At 31.8% G+C, this 24,844-nt stretch overlaps 3 protein-coding genes across 3 annotated transcripts; 2 read left to right on the top strand and 1 right to left on the bottom strand.

Moving 5' to 3' along the window:
* Positions 1 to 9,898: 9,898 nt before the first annotated feature.
* Positions 9,899 to 12,041, bottom strand: LOC118039259 (protein TORNADO 2). The gene is made up of 2 exons (XM_035045912.2): positions 11,442 to 12,041; positions 9,899 to 10,809 (listed from the first exon to the last, which is right to left on the bottom strand). Exons 1-2 carry the CDS (start codon positions 11,937 to 11,939, stop codon positions 10,498 to 10,500), a joined length of 810 nt encoding a protein of 269 aa, XP_034901803.1. The 5' UTR covers positions 11,940 to 12,041; the 3' UTR covers positions 9,899 to 10,497.
* A 2,206-nt stretch (positions 12,042 to 14,247) lies between these two features.
* Positions 14,248 to 16,875, top strand: LOC118039257 (28 kDa ribonucleoprotein, chloroplastic). Its single transcript, XM_035045911.2, has 4 exons — positions 14,248 to 14,674; positions 14,766 to 14,864; positions 15,759 to 16,064; positions 16,548 to 16,875. Exons 1-4 carry the CDS (start codon positions 14,303 to 14,305, stop codon positions 16,656 to 16,658), a joined length of 888 nt encoding a protein of 295 aa, XP_034901802.1. The 5' UTR covers positions 14,248 to 14,302; the 3' UTR covers positions 16,659 to 16,875.
* A 5,845-nt stretch (positions 16,876 to 22,720) lies between these two features.
* On the top strand, positions 22,721 to 24,723 carry LOC118039256 (E3 ubiquitin-protein ligase Os04g0590900). The gene is made up of 2 exons (XM_035045910.2): positions 22,721 to 23,088; positions 23,215 to 24,723. The coding sequence occupies exon 2, from the start codon at positions 23,350 to 23,352 to the stop codon at positions 24,457 to 24,459; it is 1,110 nt and encodes a 369-aa protein (XP_034901801.1). The 5' UTR covers positions 22,721 to 23,088; positions 23,215 to 23,349; the 3' UTR covers positions 24,460 to 24,723.
* The last annotated feature ends 121 nt before the right edge of the window (positions 24,724 to 24,844 follow it).

Here is a 24,844-nt window from a genome sequence, read left to right as displayed (position 1 = left end):
GCATTTACCCTATAAAATTTACCTACATCATATAAGTTATTAAAGTTTTGACTTTTTTTATTTCTTTTTAGATAAATCATAAAAAGCGATGAAGTCATGAAGATTTCATGATTAGATTGGACTTTCCATAAATGTGTTTTGATATATAGTGTTTAGGCTAGAGTATATGTCATGTCTTTGAACTTTATTATTCCGATAAAATAAGTTTATTTTCAGAAGATACGACAATCTGATACTTAAGTTTGTTGATTTAAAAGGAAAAAATTATGCATAAAGAAAAACATAAGAATTGTGTGCTTGTTGAATGAATTGGTGTGAAGCTATTCAATGAGCTTGAATGGCCTGAATTGCCTTGCAAAACTTGAATGTTTTACCTTATGACCAGAGATATTTATAAACCTTAATGATGTTAGTGATCTCGTAGGGAGTAAAGACCATGGTGGTGTTGCATATATCTTATTGTACATGGAGTTGTAGGTGTCTTGTGGAGAGTGAAGTAATGACGGTAAGCGACTTTGTGGTAAGTGGTGAAAAATAAATATCATTAATAAAAAGGTTAGTACACATCATTGGCTATGGTGCTCGTTGTGTCACCAATTGACAGATTGGTGCTATGCTTTGCATAAAGAATTTGTGTGCATTGAGATGTCCATATACATGTATAATATCACTATGACTTCTAGGAAACTCAAGGAGTAAATTAAGGAATGTGTTCGACACGGTATTGGATAGCATAAGGTGGTGAGCACGTGTGGATGAAGCCATTCAAGCTAAGTTAGAATGTCTTAAGCATCTAGAAATTTTTTTATGCGGATTCAAAAATAATTTCTTATAAAAAGTAAAGAAAGACATTTTAAATACTCACAATAACTTAATCTCATGATTCATCAACTAAATATTCCGACTTGGATAGCCTTAATAAATATGGTACATGGAAAAATGATCCAAATATACTTACATATAGGAATCTTGTGGTGATGAAAAAATATTGTATCGCTCCATTAATGCTTGATTTGACAAAATAAAATTTTATTTTATTAATTTAAAAAAATTAGAGTTTTAAAGATCAAATTTGAAACTAAAACAAATATTTAGCCTTTATTTTCTGCTAGTATTAGGAACTAAACTGCACGGGCAAAGGAAAAAGTTTAGCTCCTTGTTATTTTTTTTTTAAATTAAACATTTTACATTGAGTTTATTTAGGATTAAACTTAATGATTTATTTTGGTTGCCTAAGGATCTTGCAATATTAAAAAAACATTTTAGTCCTTGGTTAATGCTTTGTTTGACAAAATAAAATAAATTTCTATTGATTTAAAATAATTAAAGCTTCATAGATCAAATTTAAAACTGAAAATGTGAGGGATTGCATTGAATGAATGAGCGGAAATGGTTGTTAACTGCGACCCATGCATCATTGTGTGAGAAAAGCCATCATGTTGGTGCAGTGTGCGTGTAATTAACAACCCTAAATACTGGGACATAACATAGTTTTTTTATATAGAAAACACATGAAATTATATATATATATATATATATATATATATATATATATTTAATTAAATGCATGCATAAAGTTTTTTTTTATTTATGATTAGATTTTTTTAGTAAAAAAAAATGTTAAAAAAAACGTACATATATTTCTTTTTGGAGAAAAAAACTTGTCCGAAACCTGCAAAGCGTGGATAAAATTACTAGTAATTTCTACTATAATTAGGCTTACAATTCAATGGTCATTAAATTTGTAAAAAATGTGGACAGTAAATGACCTTGTCTTGGATCAAAGAAAAACAAGGAAAAAAAAACTTAAAAACTAAAAGGTCAGGCTGAGAAAGGATATAGAGAAAATATATTTTAAAAACATAGTAAATTCACATATTTTTAAGAATGAGATCTATTGCTTTTAGAGTTAAAATTATATTGTAAATTATTCTCCAATAAAATTAAGCCTACATGTTATTAACATTAGGTATTTCTAGTAAAAGTGTCACTATCATTCACCAACCTCTCAATTACAAAAAAGTACTATAATTAATGGTGAGTACTAATATTTTCATTAATCGTAAAGCTTTCCACATCCTATTGATAAGCATGACCAAGCTCTATATATATATATATATATATATATATATATATATATATATATATATATATATATATATAGTATCATTAGAAAAACAAATAAAGTAACTTTTTCGTATAACGAGAGCAACAGGATAAACAATGAATTTAGCTTCAAATGACGAAATGAAAAAAAACATAAAATAAAACTAATATGCTTTCTCAGCATGCATTCGTATATTAATTTTATGTGAAAGATTTGTAAAGTTCATAAAGTAAAACGACTCACATCATATAGATGGAACTTCCATGGTGGGTATGGTGGCAGCCATGTAGGATCACATCATCTGATATCATTAGTGGATGTGGTATCTCCCTCTACCTCCTTCTTTGCTTGGTGTTGACTAGCTCGCTCCTCTCTCTCCATGCAATGCTCATCAACCCTTAGTTTTCTCTATCATACTGATTTGATATTTATTTTTTTTAGTTGCGCTTATTTTTTTTTTATTAACATGAATGTTTGAGTTAACTTGAATGTACCTCAATTAATCTCACAAACTATAAAGTTAATGATTATACAAGTCTCTAGTGGCTTTTAAATTTATGAGATTAGAACTCATAATCTTTAAAGAACAAATTTAAAATCAACTAGTTGAACTATATCTTTCAAGATTGCGTTTACCATATTTTGTACTAACAAACAAAGTATCAGAAAATATAAGCCTGAACAATGAATAGTTCTCCCAACAAGTGTGAAACTCGAATCGATGTAGCTGTCTCTCTCTCTTATTTTATGTAGTTGGATTAATTTAATTTAATAATATGGGGCCTTATGCCTTAATCAAATTGCCCGAGGCATGATGTCACTGGTTTACTAACTCTTATCTATTCTGATGCTAATTGATTAGAAAAAGCAAAGAAGCACCCACCATGCCGCCATGCCCACACCTCGGTGAGGATCGCCACCGTGGGCCCCTTGGCACCCTGTTTGTCCATCCACATTACCTAATTTTTGTGCATGAAATAGGAGAGCCACACATTTGCTCTTCCACATTTTTATGGGTTTTTCCATGGACACTGTTTGTGGCTTCTTATTTTAAATAATATTTATCAGATGGTCACTTTCAAAAACACGGCGAACATCATAATCTCCGGTGGTAGTTCTGGAAATCTCACTCGTAAATTATATTATCTACTCCATTGACTCCTCTGCGGTTTCTTATTCACTGAAAATAACTTGCAATAATCATACCACTCACTGAATTTTATCGATACTAATAAGAAAGAGAGACCAACCCTCCTACTTTATCTATCTACGAAAAAAAACAGCAGCAGCAGCAGCAAAAACCGGCCTGTTTTCTTCACTGCCACATGTATTCTCTATTAATGATTTACAAATACTTTTTTCTTGAGGCATGGGGTCTACTACTTAATTATCTACTCAGATCGCTCCCTAAACAAATAAATAAAATAAAAAATTAGTGAGATCACTTCTCAATTCATCCTCCGAACATGTAATTGATCAAATTTATTTATAACACTATCAAGTTTCGTAAAGATATGACCATGAAAAGTTTCAGTTAATTTCATATCAATAGATTTCTAGCTTAAGGATAGTAAGCTTATGGTACTCGTATTTAATTTCTTCTTCTTTACTATTGAATTTAAAGAATATCACAACTAAAAAAAAAAAACTTTTTATCTTTAGCAAACAATCTTCATTAAACTTTTTTTTATCAAATGAAACCATAAACATCAAATCAATCATTTTAGTGTTAGGAATTTGTGAAAACAATGAATTTCTCTCTATGATAGAATCCAAGGATACTCTCTCTTTCTTTATCCTCTCACAAATTAATGACTGAAAAATAATAAAAATAAATTTGTATACTAAAACTGAATTTTAAAAAAATAAGGTACTGAAAATTAAGTTATACTTTTTATAATTGAAAGACCAAACTGAACTTTCACACCAACTTCGAACACAACATTTATTTCTGGAGCCTTTTTCTCCTTGGTACTTAATTTTTTAATTTTTTCTCTGGTCAGCAAATAGGAAGCAATTAACATTCACTTTTGTAATTGAAGGACTTAATCGATGAAAAAAACATTTGGGGACCAAAATTAAAAAAATCTAAAAAGTGTGTGCACAGTGTTTTACACTGTTGAACAGTACCCTTCCGTTTTACTTTTTTTTTTTTAATGAGTGATGATAATATTACCCAATGGAAAGAGATAGAATTTATGGAACGAGATTAGAGAAGTGTGGCTCTCTTTTTTGAAACAGATTCTTTTGAACTTCGTATCCTCCCAGTCTTTCAGTTTTCAAAACAAGATGATCTAAAAGCTCCTGCCAATATAACTCAATACATGTGATCAGAACCTTCTTTCTCATACACATCTGAAGCGACAATATCTGATGATTATCATTAAACCATTAAGAATTCCCTTGGGAGCTGCCTTCAATGAGTGCTGGATGCCTTAAGACTTAAGTTAACCCTAAAACTTGAGTTCACATTTGTATTTGAACATTGGATTAATACCAGTTCTGTTATATAGCTATGAAAAGATTGGAATCTAAATCAAATAGAGGACGGGGATAAAACGACCCCACTTCTGTGATGGGTGATTCGTGGCTCAATCTCAAAATCTTGGTTGAATCATGAACGCTGAATTGATGGCCTCTTTTTCCGATGTAATTATTAATAAAAGTATAGAACACATGGTTCCGAATGAATCCATCACAATTCAATTTGGCGCATAATTTCAATCTCGTAACAGTGCAAGTTATGCGAGTAGACAAGACAACAATACTGAGTGGGATCGACTGGGTTTTGTCTTTCATGTGATGTTCAACACCGAACCGCGTACGTTGATAGAGATAAAAACACTTGGCGAGTAGAATAATCTATGAAGATAGACACACTGATGCCCTAATCACTGAACATTATCCATGTTTTCATACGAAAATATGCTACAACGAGCAGGCAATTATTGGATAAAAGATGAGAAACTTGGAGCCCATCTTCAGAGACCTCGCCATGATTCCGTCAGACAAAACTAGAATCAAGGAAGGCAGTTGGAAGTGATAAGATTGGCAGCGACGGCGCCAATGTTAAGTCCCTTTAGTACTTGCCAAACTGGTTAAAATATTTTGATGGAAACCCTTCGTGTAATCTAATCTAACCCCACAATGTATGGAAGATGGTAATAATCAATCACGGAACACGAGTTGGAGGGACCTTCTCAAGAATTGACTACTTTCGAATTGTATGTGAATTGCACAGCACAACTCCAAGAAGTTCAGTATTTTTTTTTTTTTTTTTTAACTTTCAAGTCAACATTAAATTAATTTTTGTAGCGTTTTTTTTTTAGTTTTAATTCTTGCTATAAAAATCACCTTATGCTATAATACCGAGCACACACTATTTCAAAGATAATTCTTGCTAATGTTTTTCAGCACGAACAATGTAGTTTATATGCTAATTGAAATTAAAGTTTTATGGATGATATTAAAAACTCATCTTTAAAATCAATTTGATGAATTTAAAAAAATTTAAATAATTCTTCTTGATACTATTTCCAAATCTTAAACCTAGGGAATCAAGAAAGAAAACAAAATTTTTTAATCACTAAATCAACCTCATAGAGTTATAATTTATTTTATTTTCTTTTTTATAGAATGAGGTTATGATTCTTGACATCACCTAAAGGGTGAACGGCGCCCATCCCTCATTGTTGCTTCCAGCACCCACAAAATGGGCTGACAAATTATTTTTTTAGAGTCTTCTTGCTTTACAATTGAATTTCATGATATAGTAATGTCAGATAAATTATTAAAAATTATTAAAGTGATAAACAAACATGCTATAATTAAGTCATATATATGATTGAGATCTTATGCTAGTGTCAATATAAAAACACTAGCTGTTAGTTTATGAAAAAGATAATTGAAATTTTTAACAACATATTGGGATGTTGTGTGTGTGTGATCATAGGAACGATAATGTAAAGCTTCACATAAGAGTTCTAAATTGATATCGTCTTAATTTTGTTTTGTGTTAAGTTAGGAGACTTGTTGTTTTGGTAGGATATTTTGAAACTTTCAATTATTAAAAATTAAAAAATAAAGAGGAGTTTTTGGTCAATTGATGTCTTTACAAATTGGAAGCATTATAGGAATCACCCAGCAAGTTTAAGAATTCGTAGAGTAAAAAATTGTATAAAAACATGGCAAGTTGGATTTAATAATTTGTGAGTCAATTATATGATTATAATCTGATATGACAAGTTTAAATAGGTAGATGCGCATATTAAAATAAAAATAGTTTCAGTTTAGGTTTGTTTAGAAATAACGGAAAGATTATTTTTTATTTAAATAATATTTTTATTTTTTAAAAAAATTATTTTTAATATAAATACATTAAAACAATATAAAAACATTAAAAAATATATAATTTTAAATAACAAAAAAAACATTCAACTTTTTTAATAGGTGACGCCTATCTGTAATTATAAAAGTGGAATTTTCTCAATCTAAAGACTTGAACTGAAAGTTACCTGTTCGCATTTATGGCCATATATTGATTGCCAAAAGTCAATTTGTTCTCTGAAAAGAAATGATCCTGAATATTGTTTTCTTCATCAGGGAACTTCTGGAATTCCTGAAAAATCATATTCATTTAATATATTATAATAATATATTTTATATATTTATGTATTTGTGATATCAACACATCAATATCATCTAGAAATACATTAAAAATCAATTTAATTTTATTTTTTTTAAATAAACAAATTATTACATAAAAACAAACACGCAATAGTTCACTAACCAGACAAGGCTGCCAAGTAGGGACAACCATAAACCAAGAACATTCTCCTCCTTAAGAGAGGCCAGGCTCACTAAAGGCTCATTTTGAGTTCATGGAGGTCCAAGTAAAAACCAAGGAGGCTCCGATTAACTCTTTAAAGGGATTGATTTGCCCCTTGACCCAACTCATGGACTTTAGAAGGCCACCAAGTGCCGCCACATGCCCACACAGTGATTGAGGCGGTGCTCAGTCACTGGTAAATTGAAAGTATAGAATCCACTCGCTAGGGCTTAACTTGACAAAATTCTGATTTCTAAGCATTAACATTCACAGCATTAACCGCCGTGTCTATGTCGATTTGCTCCTCGCCACCAACATGCGGCATCCGAAGGTGGATATTGTTCTTCTATGTCTTTCACAAATTTACTCAAATTGCTCCAAATTCCTAACTATATTATTATTAAAGCATTTCTATTATATTACTTCGTTCCCGTTGGGTGTAAACCGGCGAGCCAAGAGAATATTTACCGCAGGCTGAGTGGCTGTTTATTTTTGCATATTGAAAATGATTTTGAAAAATAATTATTTTTTTAAAAAAAATTAAGATATTTTTAGTGTTTTTTTTATCATTTTGATATATTAATATTTTAGAAAATATTAAAAAAAAACATGATTTTAATGTATTTCTAATTAAAAAACACTTTGAAAAACAACCAATATCTAAGTGAGTGTTTGTTTTTGAATTAAGCTTGTTTTTTAAAAGATTTTTTTAATTATTTCTCATTTGAAAAAAATTTTAAATTGATATTTTTAAAATATATATTTTGATGGTTTTGATGTATTAGTGTTAAAAATTAAAAAAAATTATTTTAATATATTTTTAATTAATAAACACTCTTATATATATATATTACAATAACGTGGCCATATTATTATGGGAGTAGGGGTCCTTGTTCTGAGTTTGGAGGCCCTTGTCAAAAAAAGTAGAAGAAAGTAAGATATACTCCCAAAAACATATGGGCCTTCTAGGCCAATTAAAGGCCTCGAAGATCCACACAATTTAATGAAGTAGGGCTCATTAGAGGACAACAAGGATTACTAGGGCTGTCATAGAAGATATATTCAATAAAGTTCTAGTGAGATTTATAATTGAATAATGCTTAATAAATGTTGTTTCAATTCAGAAAAGAGATACATATAGTCTTACACAATGTCCAAAAAACAAAAAAATTGAACAATTGTATTGCCAAACCACTAAAACAATTTACCGTGATAATTTCATAGCTATTTTATTCTATCAAAACAATAACTATAAAAAAAGGTGCAAAATATATGAAATTGAAATACTTTATTATCATTAAAGAAGAAGTTTAGAAACAAAGAGTTTCAATTTAATATATTAGCATCAATTTTATTATTGTTGATCTATTTATGGAATGATTATCATCCAAAATATTTAATGATTATGTTGAAAGAATGGGCATTATTGGACATCATTATTAATATTATATCATGATTTTTATATCGATTATGTATTTGATATTATGAACTCATTTATGTAGATGTTTATGATATTTTTTTTTTTATTTTCTATTTAGTATACATTATTGGGATAGTATGAGGATAACAAGAATTTTCTTTGACAATTATTTGTATATAAAATTTACGAAATTTTAAGATCTGAATATTATAGGTTATATTTGATTTTTTATGTTTAATTTTGGTGAAATGCAGATATATAGAGAGAGATAGATAAAGGAAAAGCAGGCATGATAAACCAACAAAAACACAAAACCTATTTGCAAGCCAGCCGGTATAACAAGTAGAGTTCAAAGGCATAAACAAGACTGAGCCGGCCTCAAAGATCTTGAGTATTGAATTTGGAGAGCAAAATTTTTCCATAGATGTGGAGGAGAAAAATGGATCAAAGGTAGTTCTGATCTGAGCTGTTTATGCTCGTTACTCTGTCATGTTTTGTTTATTTGTATCTTGTCATTTGCAGCCTTTTTGTACACCTTTTTCTTAGAATATATTATCACAAAAACTTAATAGTATGTAAAAATCATTGTATATCAAGGGATATTTTATTATAAATTATAATAGAAGTTTCACTTTTTATTTTTTTACAAATATTTTTTTAGTTTTTTTTTTCTCAACGAGCGGGTGGCATTCACACCATTAAAGAAACACGTGTGACGATTTCTAGTGACCAAATCTAGTGTGACGATTTCTAGTGGCCAAATCTAGCCATCCGCTGTCTCATTGGATGCGCAACCATACCTCCTTCCATATGGTGTGGCGTGTGTAAACAGTTTCACTTTTTTTTTTTTTGTAATTATATATTATTTTTTTTTTAACTCAATGCCTGGGTTTGGTAACAGGCCAAATCTAAGCGATTTGGGTCTTGTGACCATGCCTAGGCTCTAGGGTCTGACATGGATTTTATTATTTTTAAATTTAAAAAGTTGTGCTGGAATATTGTTCTTAAATTTGCCAAACAAGCAAGATCCAAATTATTTGGATGCAAAACCTCATTATTGCTTAACACAACACGTTTAAAATATTTTTTATATTTTTATTAGTTTTATATTTTTTTAAAAAAATTAATATTGGCTCGCTACATAACATGAACAGATATACTAGGGTGTATTTATCTCTCATTTGTTCCCAAACTGAACTGATCACTTCGTTTTATGTGCCTTCCAGTTTGTTAGTTTTGCATGATTTACTGTGTTCCTGCTGGTAATTATTACATATAAGTAGATTAATTATATTTGAGAATTTAATTGCCATAACATAATCCAATGTGTGTGTACTTACGTAATGGAAGTCGTTCAAGGATATAACGAAAAAAGTTGGGTTGACTACTGGCCAAATTTAGCTTTACTTGACCGGGATCTTGACTTCATTTTGACTAATTCTTTGCTGAAACAATCAGCAGCATCTAAAAGGCCATTGAGTTTTCGACTATAGATGAAGGGATCATAGTATTAAAACAGATCAGAAACAATCAAAACACGATATTTTATGAACATTTGTGCTGTGATTTTCAATAAGCTCAAAAACAGTTGCTTTAATCAAGAGAGAAAGGTTTGCTGATGTTCAATGACAAAGCCAATGGAAATTAAAGAGGGAAGAAGAAACATAAACCAAAATAAATCAGTTTGTAATCTTCGACCGGAAGACGGAAGCATGACGCTACAGAGAGGTCTGTGGCATGAACCAATCCAAATGGGTTATGACCCACTTCAAACCTCGTCGATAAAAGGGAAACAAATGGTGATTTTTTGTCAAACTCCAGCTGACAATGGGACATGGCTGCAGGGGCTGAAACCCTGAAACCCTCCCTCAAAAGTCACCTTACTGGAATTCAATCCCATTATTGTATTGTAGTTGGCGGAGCACAAAGCAATCAACTTTCGGTGCCCACCGCTAATCGCGCAGTGCTATCAACATCTTTACCCGGATTTCTTCACTAAGACCGAAGCACATCGAAACCCCAAAACAGCACACACTTTAACCAGGAAATTATATAATCTTCTTACACGAAACTCAGAGAATTAGCAAAAACAACGTACGAACCAGCAAACATTACAAACATCAGTGTCCAATTACCTCGGTTCTATGTATAACCTTGCTTGTATCTGCGGAACAAATCTTCTGTCTTGGCATTCCTAAAGGCACAGCAGCCTACCAAGTATACGCATATTAAGGCAACAAGAGTAATGAGCAAGATGATATCTGCCCTTCTCCATTCCTCTTTCAAATTAGCCAGCAACCCGGCCTTGCATGAATCGCAGTTGTAGCAAAGTTGATTTTGGTCATTGTTCCATTGCAGGCAGTCCATATCTGCAGCGTTGTTAATGGGACTAATCCAATACGTTGGATTCACAAATGTATACCCACATAGGGTTGGGGGCTTACAGCATCCTGACTGTAAACGATAAAAAAAAGCAAAAGAAAAAAAAATAAAGATAAGGCATAAAGAAGATATCGCATGGTAGAGGAGATCTAATCAACTTTATTATTCTATGCTTCATACGCTAGCTGTGGATAAAGGTTATTCTTTCTTTAGAGTAACTGAAACAAACGCTGTTTATTTCGAAATAAACTTTAGGAACTTCATAATTAAGTTTAGTATAATAACATTTTAGTAGTAAATTTACAATTTTGAAAAAAAAAAAAAAAAAATTATATGAGTGATGTTAAATATGTGTTGTATTGATGAACAAAAGACCAGAGAAATTTCCATTACTTCACCCTTAACGTGTTTTGTGGATCTATTCGAGGAAGATGACATCGCCCATTATTCTATTAATTCTAGGTAGATGCTAGAAAGAAAGAGAATTAACAGTTTGGGGAAAAAAGAGGATCGTTTTCATTTCTTAAATTATAATAATTTATTTTGTTTTTCCTGCTTTAATTTCTCTAAGAAAACGGAAATTCGCATCCGCCACATAGAAAGAACAATGCCATTGAAAGGCATCTTTCTTCTAAATCAATTGTAAAGGTAAATAGTAAAAATGGGGGGGACGAAGAATGAAAGCAAGAAAAAGCTTCAGTAACCTGTAAGGGGCTAATATGAGCGTTGAAGAAATCTTGAGCCATGCGATAACTCTGGTTCAACTCAGCACACATATTGGTTGAGCTAAGGCAGCCTCTTATCCGATCCCACTTGTATGAACTCTGAACCCTCCGGCGAAGCCAACCTGAAAAGTCATCAAGACGATACTCCAAGTAGGCTCTGCTGGGTTCAAGGTGACCCGAACCCCTAACGGTGACCATGTAGATGAAAACCACTAGACATGCAAGCAATATTATAAGGATGAGCATGGCAACGAGATAAGAAATAAGGAGCCATGGGATTCTCCAAAAACCTCCCACGAAGCCTGCAAGAGCTACTATTAAGATTAGTATTCCCAAAATGATGACAGGCCATTGTAGAATCTTGACACAAGAGTTGTCTGGTTCCATTGCTAGCCAGATCCCAGCACCTATGATCGGAATGGAGAGAAGCATGGCAACGAAGTTGATAGCACCAATAACATTACTGCTCAGTGCCATTTTAGCGTGGGAGGATTCTCAGTAGTGATTTTGTTTCTTCTTGGGTTTCAAATAATGATGAGGACAGGAGAAATAGTGCAGTACTGTCGATAGATGTTGAAAATAAGCTACTACAGAGCCTGCTTTAAGTAACGTGGCCCACCTTTCTCTGATTCCTTGCCTTGGATCCATGACGACAAAGCGAGCTCCGCTAATTTTCAAAATGTACATTTTTTTGAGCTTTGCAAAACTTTTTGAAAAGGGATGCCGTGTGTAAGATAGGGAGGGAAGAAAGGAAAACAGAACTAAATTAGTTGGAAGCAACTATAAACGAAGCAACGTATTCTTCAATATAATTGGCTGTTATTATATCCAACCACATTTTTTATATTTTATAAATTATGGATACATTATGCTTAGTTAATTTTTTTTTTTATAAATATTTATAAATTATACTTATTTTTTTTTATGGGTAGAACTTACTTTAAACTAAGATTAGGCTCGTTAAATTAGCTCAAAATATATTATAAAATATAAAAAATAATTTATATTTATCACATCAACTCAATTAATTGACTAATACAAATATTATAGATGAATTCAATTGATAAAATAATATAAATATTATATATCACTCAATTTTTATAAAGTTTTTTTGGTACACACGTGTAAAACTATTAAAAGAAGCATTTTAATTTCAAAATTTAAACAACTGAGGTTAATAATTTTATATTAATATTTTAAATACCCTTTAAATAAAATATTAATTTTATAATACGAATAAAAGTTTTTAAATTTAAAATTTGCATATATCCTTAATATCTTATATTAAATTATAATTTTAACTGAAATAAATAAAAAATAATAAAATTTAAACTCGTAATTTTCAGCTATCAACCCTATACTACAATACTAAAAAAAATCAAATCAATTTAGAATTTTAAGTAATTAGAAAAGTTATCGTTAATGATTTTATACGAGTCACACTCGAGGAGAATGGACAGTCTTCGTACCTGGGCCTCAAATGCTCGATCCAATCAAAAGCTTTTCACCAGATCTAACAATCAAAGCCTGAAAGATGGATAGAGGGTTGAAGAAATATTGACAAAATATATCATCAGCACTGCAACTGTTTGTCAATTGTCACCAAGCATTAAGAAACCGTCTCCGAGTTTTTTAATATTTTGTTTGTTTTTATGGCCATACTGCTTCTTCTTTTTTTTTTTTTTTTTTTTATATATTAATTTTTAAAATAAAATTTTAAAAATATATTATTTTAACTAAATAATTAACTGAATGTAATATTAAGTTTATTACTTAATAATCACATGATCACGAGTTCAAGTTTTATTATAATCACTAAAATATTATATAATTATTAATTTAGGAGTTCATTTTATTAATCGAAGTACTTATAAATTAATTAGGAATATTCACCTTAAAAAAATTAACTAAACAAATAAATTACTATAATTTTTTTTTCCTTATTCTTTGATTCATTTTCCTACCCATCCATCTTTTGTAATACAGAGAGCATCAAGTATAATCAATGTCTCTTCAGGTACTAAAAATTAGCACTCCCTTGATTGTTTTTTCTTAAGCTTTCAAGTCTATCGATCGGATCATTATGTTTTTAAATTCTTTTTCTTGTTTCCTTTAGAATACTCCACCTAGACCATTATAAAATGAAATTTAACTCATAATTTATAGAGATTCTTTGATAATGCAGTAATTATTATATTTTTAAAATATTTTTTTATTTAAAAATAAATTGATATATATTTTTTAAAAAATTTATTTTTCAAATCAACACATCAAAACGATTTCGAAAATATATAAAAAATTAATTCAAAATTCAAAATTCAAAAATTCGAAAGTTTTTAAAAGATTTAAAACACTAGAACACAATTATGAAAAAAAAAAATCATTCTTTCATTCTAAAATTACAACTAGATCTTCATTTTCAAGTTTATTTAGGCCTGGTTGTGCATATTTTTTAAAGTATTTTTTATTTTAAAATATATTAAAATAATATTTTTTTTAATTTTTAAAAATTATTTTTTATGTTAGTGCATTAAAATGATCTAAAAACATTAAAAATATATTAATTTAAAAAAAAAATATATTTTTTTTTAAATTTACTCTGTAACTTTAAGTTTCATCCATAAACAATACTTTAGGTTGAACTTTAAATATGGAACATTCGTGTCAAGATCAAAGGAAGAACGCAATAGTACCCCGAGCGAGAAACAGGGTAGAGTAGACGTCACCGTCGTCACATTATCCACAAAGAAAAAACAAATAATATTTTCCTTTTCTTATCTTCTCCCTCGCCCATCTAAAATGTTTTTATTTTTTTTATTATCATCATCTTAACCTTCGCAATGGCGGCATCAATATTAGAAGCAGCAACACTCTCCTTCTTCTCAACCCGTCATCCTTCTTCCTCCAGATTCTTCCTATCTCCCAAACCACCACCACTCTCTTTAAACCTCCACATTTCCAATCCTACTCCTTTCATTTCCCACAGTTTCCCTCAGCCTTCCCTCACCCAAAACCACCCAAGAAGTAAAAGCCTCTGCTTTCAACTATGCTCCACTGTACAAGAAGTAACGGTGGAGATCACACCAGAGGAAGAGGAAATACAGGAAGCAAACCTAAAAAGAAAGCTTTTTGTTGTTAATTTGCCCTGGTCTTTCTCTGTTGTTGATATCAAGGACCTTTTTGGCCAATGTGGGACTGTATCAGATGTTGAGGTTCTTTAATCTCCTTCCGAAGTTTCTGTCTTTAACTGTTGATTTAAGTGATTTTCCAATGTGGTTTTTGTTTTTATGTGTTGAAATGCAGATTATAAAGCAAAAGAATGGGAGAAGTAGGGGATTTGCTTTTGTGACAATGACTACTGGGGAGGAAGCTCAGGCTGCTATTGATAAGTTCAATTCTCTTGTATGCCCCTTTTCTTTGCTTTCCTTTTGTGTGTGTCTTTATTTTCTTTTTTTCAGTTGTTACTATTTGTTTTCTGTTTGCGATTTGATTTCCTAACTTCACATGGAGCTTGAGAGACTGTCTTTTGTTTAGTGTTATCATAGTATGCGTGGCATTTTTGGTTTACTTTTCCGGTAGTCGGTTTCTTAATCAAAATTACATAACTTTTCTTCTAGTTGACAGGTTCAAATGAGTTTCCCTTTTAAGGGAATAGGATGATACTTTTTCCTTGTTCATTTTTATCAATTAAGTTTTCTGGTGAGTTATTTTGATGTTGGGAGGAATGCTAAAATATGAGAATCTATCGGACTGCGGTTGGTGTGCTCTAATTTAAGAGAAACTTCTATCTTCATTGTTTAATGGAGCTACTTAAATTCTTTATGGCCAGTGTCCTCTGCTTATTTTTGAAGTTTCAGTAGCTTTATTGGATTCGGAGAGTTTTTTTTTTTGAAAAAAATGAAGTAGGGATCCAGACCATTTGGCTTGACTAATCCTTTGGAGTAATGCCAAACTCCCCCACCAGCATGGTTAGGAGAGAGTTGTTTTCTCGCTGATAGTCAAAATGTTTTAAAGTTTAGAGTCCTGAAGCTTTGGGGAGTTATGGTTATCTATGAATGTCTTGTTTCTTGAGTAGCTTTTGTGTCGATTTCCTTCTCTTTCACCATCTCTCTATTGTACATTGTTTTTGCCTTTCCCAATCCTTGAAATACTAGTTTGATGACTTTGGAAAATATTCAACACTGCTCATCGTAGATTATCATAAATAGTTTACAGCTTAGTTACCGTTTTCCATATCATATTGGATATTTCCAGAGACATGCATGCTTTTGATTTTTAGGATTTTTTCTGTTGCAGGAAGTGTCAGGGAGGATTATCAGGGTGGAATTTGCAAAGCGACTCAGGAGACCTCCTCCTCCACGCCTTGCAGGCACTCCTGCTGCAGATATCCCTGCAGGAGAGACACGCCATAAGCTTTATATTTCTAATCTTGCATGGAAAGTGAGAGGTAGTCATTTGAGAGAATTTTTCTCCACTAATTGTAACCCAGTTTCAAGCAGGGTCGTGTTTGATGGCCCTGCAGGAAGATCTTCTGGGTATGGGTTTGTCTCATTTGCCACAAGGGAGGAAGCAGAGGCTGCTATTTCTGCTTTCAGTGGAAAGGTAGGACGTAAATATGCTGTTAGCATTTTACGTTTAACTTTTTTCTTGGGTCAAAATACTAGTTAGTCATATCAATTGGCTGGATGTGTTAAGTTAATGTAGTTTTAGCTTGACTACTTTAGATGCCAATCACTTGCTTGAGCTACTGTAGTACTTGTTTCTGTTGTTGCTTTGAAGAATGGTTCTTTCTTTCATGTATGATGTTTACAGATCTTATATGGGTTGGATTCTTTGAAATCTGGGAGGGGGTAGTACTCATTCATATTTTTTTCAGCTCGTGTTTCCTTGTTCTTATTTATTTGCAAAGATTTGTCAGGTTTTATTACTTTTCTCGACTTCTTAGACTACTGGTTCCAGCATATCCATGTGTTTCTGTGCATCAAAATGTTCTCTCTTTTCTTCTTCTTCTTCTCTGGCTACATATCAGAAGGCTGATTAATCATCAGGGACAGATATATGATCTTTTCGATATTTGTCTTGTAGGAACTAATGGGTCGGCCCATTCGTATAAAGTTCAGTGAAGACAAGGCTGATGAATCTGGAACTGAAAAGAAAGAGGAAGAAACTTCTGAGGTACAGCTTGAAGAGAAATAGATCGTGATGTTATTTGGATTGCTGATTAACGTACAAGTATAGCAGGAAGAGGACTCGTAATCATGTCCATGAATGTAAGTGATGGAATGTCTTCTCAGTCTGCTGAATGTTTTGCGTTTTCTTCTCATATTCTTTAACGTTCTATAACTTGTTAAAAAGATGGACATTATTTTTTATACTTGTTAAGCATTCATCTAAAAGGCGGATAGGTTTTTCACTGTGCAAGGTTATGCTGTTTATTGCTCACGGGTTATTGTGGATATACTATGCAAAATTTAATATTTTTTCAATTTGATCTCAAAGAAACTTTTTTTATATATAATTTAGTCCTAATTAAAGACCAATTAATTTTGATTTTTTTATAAAAAGATGGGATTGAAAAAAGAAGGACCAAAATGAAAAAGACATCAAACATAGGATGGCATGCTATAAGTTTTGCAAGAGATGTATTTTGATATTTGAATTTTAAAAATCAAGCAAATTATATAATTTCAGTAACTTTTATTTTTTTGATTTAATTTTGATAAAAAAATTATTTTTATTATTTTTTAGTTTTTAGTTGAGAGAGAAAAGAGAGGTCGTTCAATTCTAGTAATAGAGAGAGAAAAATATCATTGATATTGATTTAGGTAACTAAAACAAATGATATTTGTGTCAAATGGTTTTATTTGATAAATAGAGTTTATATTAGATTTTTTAAAAAAAAACTTTAAAGTTCGTGAATAAATAAATATATGCTCGAGTTGAGTTGATTTTTGGATTCGGTTTGATTTTGGTTTTTGAAGTTGTTTTTTGAAGTTATAAATATGTTTATCATGGTTTTTATGGTGTTTTGTAGGTATTTTGGGTAAAAAATAAGTTTTTAAAAAAGTTTTTGGGTTAAAACATTTAAGCCTTGATTTTTTAGTTACTAAATCTGGACAAATCAAATGAATCAAATGAAATACTGTTTAATTTTGGCTTTTAAAATTTAAAAAATTTGTTTGTAAACAAAAAATAATTTAAAGACTTGCTAGGGCATATCCGCACGCCGCCTTAATAAAATAGGCTAGGTTTATTAGCGCTTGACCTTTGATTTTTGTTTTTTATTTGTTTTAATTAATGAATTTTTTTATAGTTTTTTCTCTATTTTTTTTTATTTAAATTAGTACCCATTATTTTTTTCATTTGTTTAGAAAGCTTTTTTTTTATTGACAATTATTTTTCTAGTTATGCATTTAAATTTAATTTTTTTTATATTACATAAATACATTAAAAAAATATATACAAGTTTTTTATAAAAACAATAAAAATATCTACGCCTGATACATGTATAGATTCACCGTGTGGGCTCAGGGAATATAATGGCTTCAGTCCTCTGGGCCCGCCCACCATGGGAGTCGTTTTCCATCTCTCACACAGACGCCTTAACTCTGGCCAGTGGCCCAGGTTAGTGTATTGCAAGTCCGATGACCAAATAAATCAATGCGCTAAGAATCACACGTTGTCCCTTCCACTTTTTATATTGCTAAATAAAGATTATTATTTCAATCTTTATTTAAATAAAAAGTATTTTGAAGTTCTTTTCCACCACTTTTTAATCTGTATTGCTTCTCTATTTTTTTTGTTTTGGGTGGAACATGACCTTGAGTGCTTCTACAACGTTCATCTTTTTTCTACTTTCCCTTTTTCATTTCTTTCATTTTGTAACATCTGATCAAACATGCTTATATGTTAGAGGTAAAATACCTGTTTAAACTACCCATGATTGAGTAAATGAGGAAGAATGCTTGTCTTTGCAAGATGGAGCTTTGTTTTGAGGACCTTTTTAGTATTATAATAACGATTGTTTTTTTATAGTGTTATTGTTTAAAATAATATATATATATATATATATATATAAAATTTATTATTGATATTAGTACATCAAGACTATTTAAAAACAAAAAAATAAATATATATTAACTCTAATTAAGAAATTATACTAAAAATAACATTCTGCTAAAAAAAATCTATCGTGAATAATTAATTAACTAAACCCAATGTAAACCTTGTCACATCAAATAACCTAATTTTAAAGTCAAATAAAATCAAATATATTACAAGTTTAAGATCATAAATTGATATATTATTAAAATATTAAAGTCTATAAATCATTTATAAACTTTTGAACAATCCACTTGATATTCTAAATTTTCTCCAAACCATCTGGAAAAAAAAAATAGAGAAGATGAATAGGCAGTAAAGGTGAGTGCCACACACTTAATAAATAATAATTCATCTTCTTAGCAGGATGAAGCGTACCAAAACTTACTAATACATATAGCTTACAATTACTTCATTTAACATACCAAAACCTAAGTACTTTTAAGGTTTTAATAGACCAAAAGCAAACTTATAAAACCATTTATAAACTAAAATAATTCACACCAATCATTTTCAACCCAAACATGAATTGTATATTTATATTTAAAGTCAAAGGAATATATTTATTCTAACCACCCTATGACTAGGCATCAGATTCTAAATAAATATGTTTATAAATTATAAGTGCTAATGTTTTACCCTCAAAGATCAAGTTCAAAGCATAGTCAATCAAATTCATATTTAATCTATAAATGGGTTCACAAAAACAAAACATATTTAAAACACTTTTAAAGTCATATCCATACTTTTACAAAACACTTACATTATTTACAAATCATTTATCATGCATGGTCTATTTAATTCATGAAAAAATAAATATTTTCATAAAAAACTTATTTAATACATAATATATATTTTCCAACTCAAAATAACTAACTATATAAATGACAAATTCCTTATTTGATGCACAAATCTAAGATTAACTTAGAGAAACTTAGCAATAACAATCACCATAAATTATATATTCACTAATACTCAATTGATTTTAATTTATAGTTTAATCAAAACTTAAATATGTTACTAGCTTAAATGACCTTAAACACCCTTCAAGAATCACCTAACACCATAACTGTGTTATTTCAACCTGCTGTTTTTCTTACAAAATATATATTTTTAATAATTAAATACCAAAAATAATTATGCATCGATAATTATGGTCTAAAAATAATTACTTTATGAAATCCAATAAGAAAAGGCTAAAAATGTTTTTTTAATTTCAAGTAAAGTAATATTCTAAGCATAATTACAATGAAGTTGTCAAAAAGTATTAACTGTAGATAGTTTTAGAAAATCATTATCAATTAAATAAGTCAATTTCATATAGAAATCAAGTTTTTTATGAAACATCTTATATGCATTCAAACTCTATATAAAAATCAATTGATATTAGTATATTGAAACATTTAGAATCAAACTATAAAAATTTTTCACTCTTCAAAATAAATTTCAGTAATTAACTACTAAATTTCAATAATTAGAAACTATTTTTCATAAATTTTTAAAAATTGATAGTGAGTTTAATTTTATTTTATTCTTATAAACTTAGAAATTACATATTTAAGTCATCTACTTTTAATGACTAAAACTCTTAATCCACAACTTTGACTTACTTTCAAATAATTTTTTCTTTGTTCTTATATACACAATATTATTTATAATACTCTTAATTAATAAAAAGAACACAATAGAAAACCTATATATATATATATGGTTTTTAGAGGTAGGGGTGTGATTAGCTGGTAAAAGCTGTTTAGAATTTTAACAAGAAAAAGGAAAAGGAGAAAGATTTGATGATACGCTGGTAAAATCTGTCTCAACAATTCATACTTGATAAAGTATGTCCGTAGGGCATTCATATAACTCCTGGCTACTAGGAGTGTTGTTATGGGTTTCCTGCTGTTGTCAAGCATTTGCTTGTAACCATGTCATCCTTTGCCGCTAACTTGCCGTGATTGGATTCTGACTGCACCGGAGCTTGAGATTACTGTCATTATTTGTTTGCATTTGAATCAGTGTTCCTATGGCAGTTGATTGCTTCATAGCCTTCTTTGTTATTCAGCTCTAGGCTGCAAAGTCATCAGACTTTCATGATTATGCTTTATTCATCTGATTTTTATAAGCTCTATGATATAACAAGAACACCATCGAACCTTTTCTTGGTATATATGATAATATGCAAGAATCGTTCTTGTTATGGTTTCATATCTGTTATGATCATTTACATCCTTCTGATTCTATCTATACTATGATTTCAATATTAACATTTTAAAATCATTTTCTTTTTCGTCAAGTTGATTTGGAATCTTGTGCTCCATCTCAAGATGGACTTCACGCAGTAGAGGTTCAAGCTTATCTTGATGCAGTTGGTAGCTAATTTTCGTTGTTTACTTGAAGATCAGGGCACATCAAAGGAAAAAAAAATGAAAATAATAAATGGTTGAGAGATAAAATCAACATCTTTGGAGGTATATAACTTCTAGTTGCTAGCTTGTGGGCATCATGGGATGTTTACTTGAGGCCCGTTACGAACTCCATGTACGACTACATTGATGAAGATAATCCAGTCTTAATTTGAGTAGTCTGAAGCATTAATTAAAGACTATTATGGGCCACTAAAGGTGAAGAGATACTGAGAATGTGATAAAGAAGAGAAAAGCAGTCCATTAAGTTGAGGGTGGTTGGCTGTTGGTAGGTCAGGGAGAGTGCTTGGTTCACAGACGAGACGACTCTTTAAAAACCTTTTCAGTCAACTTCAATGACGTATCTTTTCTAAGCTCAATAATTTCAATTTAAATAATATCATTCCTTGTCTGCGTTGGTTACCGGTTAGAGATGTTCAATGCCATCTTGATCCTAGTCAGCATCGTGATTTATTTTTGTGGTGATCACTTGATGATCCAGAACACGTTGAGGAGAGAAAGAGGAGATGGTTTCATTTTCCATAGCATTTTGTTATTACAAAAGTGAACACAGGACACTGAAGCCACATTTGTTGAGATACCTTGCTTGTTTCTGATTGCTCATGGACATCATGGGAAGTTACTCTGTGTGTGTCTCTGTGTGTGGAGCTTTATAGAAAACTGAAAATTAGCTGTGATGATTAAGAATCTAATATTAGCATGCAAGTATATGTATAGGGTAAATTATAGGTCATTAAGGGTGTGGCTATGGAGAAGGGTGCGTAGACCGCTGAGAAAGTGAAAGTGAAAAGAAGAGAAAAGGTCCACCTAGGTTATGGGGTGGTTGCTTGGTTAGAGAGAAAGAGAGCTCTTGGTTCTCACACATGACTCATTAAAGTTTGTTCGACTGACTTGAAACTGAGCTGATGCAATGGCATATCTAGTAGTATTTGCCGCATCTTTACCCTGACATTTTATCTCAAGGAACGGCCTGGATTTCATGTTAGTTTACAGTGATTCCTCGGTACTTTTTGAAGAGATGGCCGATGAATCTGTGTCTCAAGTCTCAACAGGCACTAGTTGCTGAATCTTGTCTTGTGATTTCTTAGACCTGGCTACTGCTGAAAGCCTTTGTCACCTCGGTTGAACTGTAAAAGAAAAAAGACGTTGGTCTCGAGTCAGGTGGGAGAATATATGCTCATCTCAAGTGGAATTCAAAGACCATTTGCTGCTCGGGTCCACAAAGCAGCACTTTGATGCTCTGAGAGTAGACAATGGAGCATTACAGTGTATTGAAAAATCATGTCTCGGTCTCCCCACAAAAGATTCTATTCTCTTGAATTATGCCCCTTTCCCTCTTCCATATCTCGCCAAGGGAAAGCCTGCCCACACTAGTACACTACAAACCGTTTCACCTCTCCAAGTAAGCTCAATTTTCTAAATCCAGAGGACACGAAAGGGGAAAAAAAGGAAACAGAAAAAGGATTATAGTGATCGCAACATCCTATCAGCTCCATTGTGAGAAATTCTCTGTGGCCTTGTCGTGTGCCACCTGCAAGGAGGGAAAGAGAAACGATGAGACTAAACTTTGTTGGTGAAATTCATAAACCGATATTTTAAAATAGTTTTTTAATATAATATTTGAATTTTAATGATAATATCCGGAAGTTTCAAATTTTAAAAATTTAACGGTTTAAGATTTCGACTTGAGACTAAATATTGCAAATGAGATTTCACACAGGAGTTTCAATGCTACATGCTCACCCCTACCGCACCAGTCATGAACAATAATAAAAGCATTGATTACTTTAATGAATTCCCCAACCAGCATCACCTCCTTAGTCAACATACCATTATCTCCCCCACAAAAAGAGATAGCACGGAAAAGAAAAGGCGATGAACAAGAAAAGGAAGAGAAAGGAAAGAAAGAATTCTAGTCAATAGTCTTTACTTTGCTTTCCATGTAAGCCCTTCCCCTTCCAAATCCCAGGCTTCTCCTCTGTGGTCTCTTAAAATCTTATTACTCGAACTCTCTCTGTTCTTGTTGTTCTGTCTTCTCCTCACCTCACCTAGATAGATAATACAACATCAGTTCATAATTAATGTTTTGCTCATATGCTTCTAAGGTAATCTCTATATAATTTTTCTTTTCCTTTTCTTTCTCAGAGCATCTCAATATCGTTGGTTTTATGAAATTATTTTCAAATCAATTCTTACCATAATTTTATTGTTTCACTGTTTCTTCCACCCAGTTGTGAAAAGAGTCTTTCAGGTTATTTTGTTTGGACTGGTACAAATGGTCCAAATGATTTGCTTCTCACTTTAGAATGTGTGCATCGTGTCAGAACGGCTAATAGCTTAAAATCCTATAGTTTGTAAGGCTTGTGATGGCATCACTAGGCACCCCAAAAACTTTGATTCCATACGTGAACAATAAAGACTGTTCTCAAGGATTTTGTAGCTTATACTGTCGACAATGGTGCTACATCATTTTCCCTCCTCCGCCTCCCCTTGAATTCCTCGATGACAATTCAAGTCCAAAAATCTCTCCCCTTGTCATTGCCATCATAGGCATACTGCTCAGTGCTTTCCTTTTAGTAATTTACTACACCATAATATCTATATACTGTGGAAACAATGATCCAGCAAGGAGAAGGGATCAAAATCATGGCCAGAATGAGGAATTTGAGGGCGATCACAACCCCTCTCTCCATGAGCCTTGGCACGCTGCAACAACTGGCTTAGATGAGGCTCTTATAAGGTCCATCACAGTATGCAGGTACAAAAAGGGAGATGGTTTGATTGACGGGACAGATTGCTCAGTTTGTCTCAGCGAGTTTCAAGAAGATGAGAGCATAAGGCTTTTGCCTAAGTGCAGCCATGCTTTCCATGTTCCTTGCATTGATACATGGCTCCGCTCTCACTCGAATTGCCCATTGTGTCGTGCCAACATTGTTTTCTTTAGCGCTGCCCCGCCTCAACTGCCTCCTCCGGTGGCTGAAACTCCTCAAGGCAATGAATCTTGGCAAAATAGCCAGCGATCCAACGACAATGTGGCTGCTACACAAGGCACGGAAAGGGTTGCTAGAGATGAGCAAGAGATGCAGAATCCTGCTGGGGATCCAAAGACTCCGTTGCGCGTGTTTAGTGATTTGGGAAACTTGGAAGAGAGAGATACCATAATTGAGATGCGAGATATTGATGGGTATCAACGCATTAGGAGATCAGTTTCAATGGATCATCCATGTCAAAGCCACGCTTCTGTCGCTGATATTTTACGCATGAATATCCAGGATGGAGGTGTTCGAGTAGAAGACTGTTCAGGAGATGTTGGATCATCAAAACATTCTGCAGAAGACAGCAAATTCACGTCTAGCAACAGAAGAAGAGTCTTGCATTGTGTGCTTAATCCCGTTACAATGAAGAGATCATTTTCAAGCGGAAGATTCTTTCCCACCGGCCATGGAAGAGTACGTGACGCCACTAGTCCTGTTTAAACGGAGAAACTCCGATTATTTTTCTTTTTAGAGAGGAAATTGTTAGTAGAATGATGAAGAAATACAAGAATTATCGACGGTCATATTTTCCATTAATCAAGGTTATGATAAAGTTATGTAAGCGTGAGGATTGTGTTCCTCTATATATAAAATTGATGAGGGATATCAATGTTTCTTGCAAATTTTGTCCTGTCAGCATTTTGTTTGTTCTGCATGAGGGATATGCAGATGTTTTCATCTATTTGGCAACACAGAGTTCCTATTCCCCCTGTTTCCCTTTTGCAATCTCTGGTCTGAAGCTAACTTTCTTTTCCCTCTGCTTTTGGTTCCGTGCACCTAATACAAGCGAGATTTGGGTGAAGGAATTTCGGGAATGAAAAATGTT

Source organism: Populus alba, chromosome 1, assembly GCF_005239225.2.
Source record: "Populus alba chromosome 1, ASM523922v2, whole genome shotgun sequence".
Taxonomy (NCBI): domain Eukaryota; kingdom Viridiplantae; phylum Streptophyta; class Magnoliopsida; order Malpighiales; family Salicaceae; genus Populus; species Populus alba.
The sequence above is the reverse complement of the archived record's forward strand: the minus strand, read 5'-3'. Positions and strand labels throughout refer to the sequence as shown.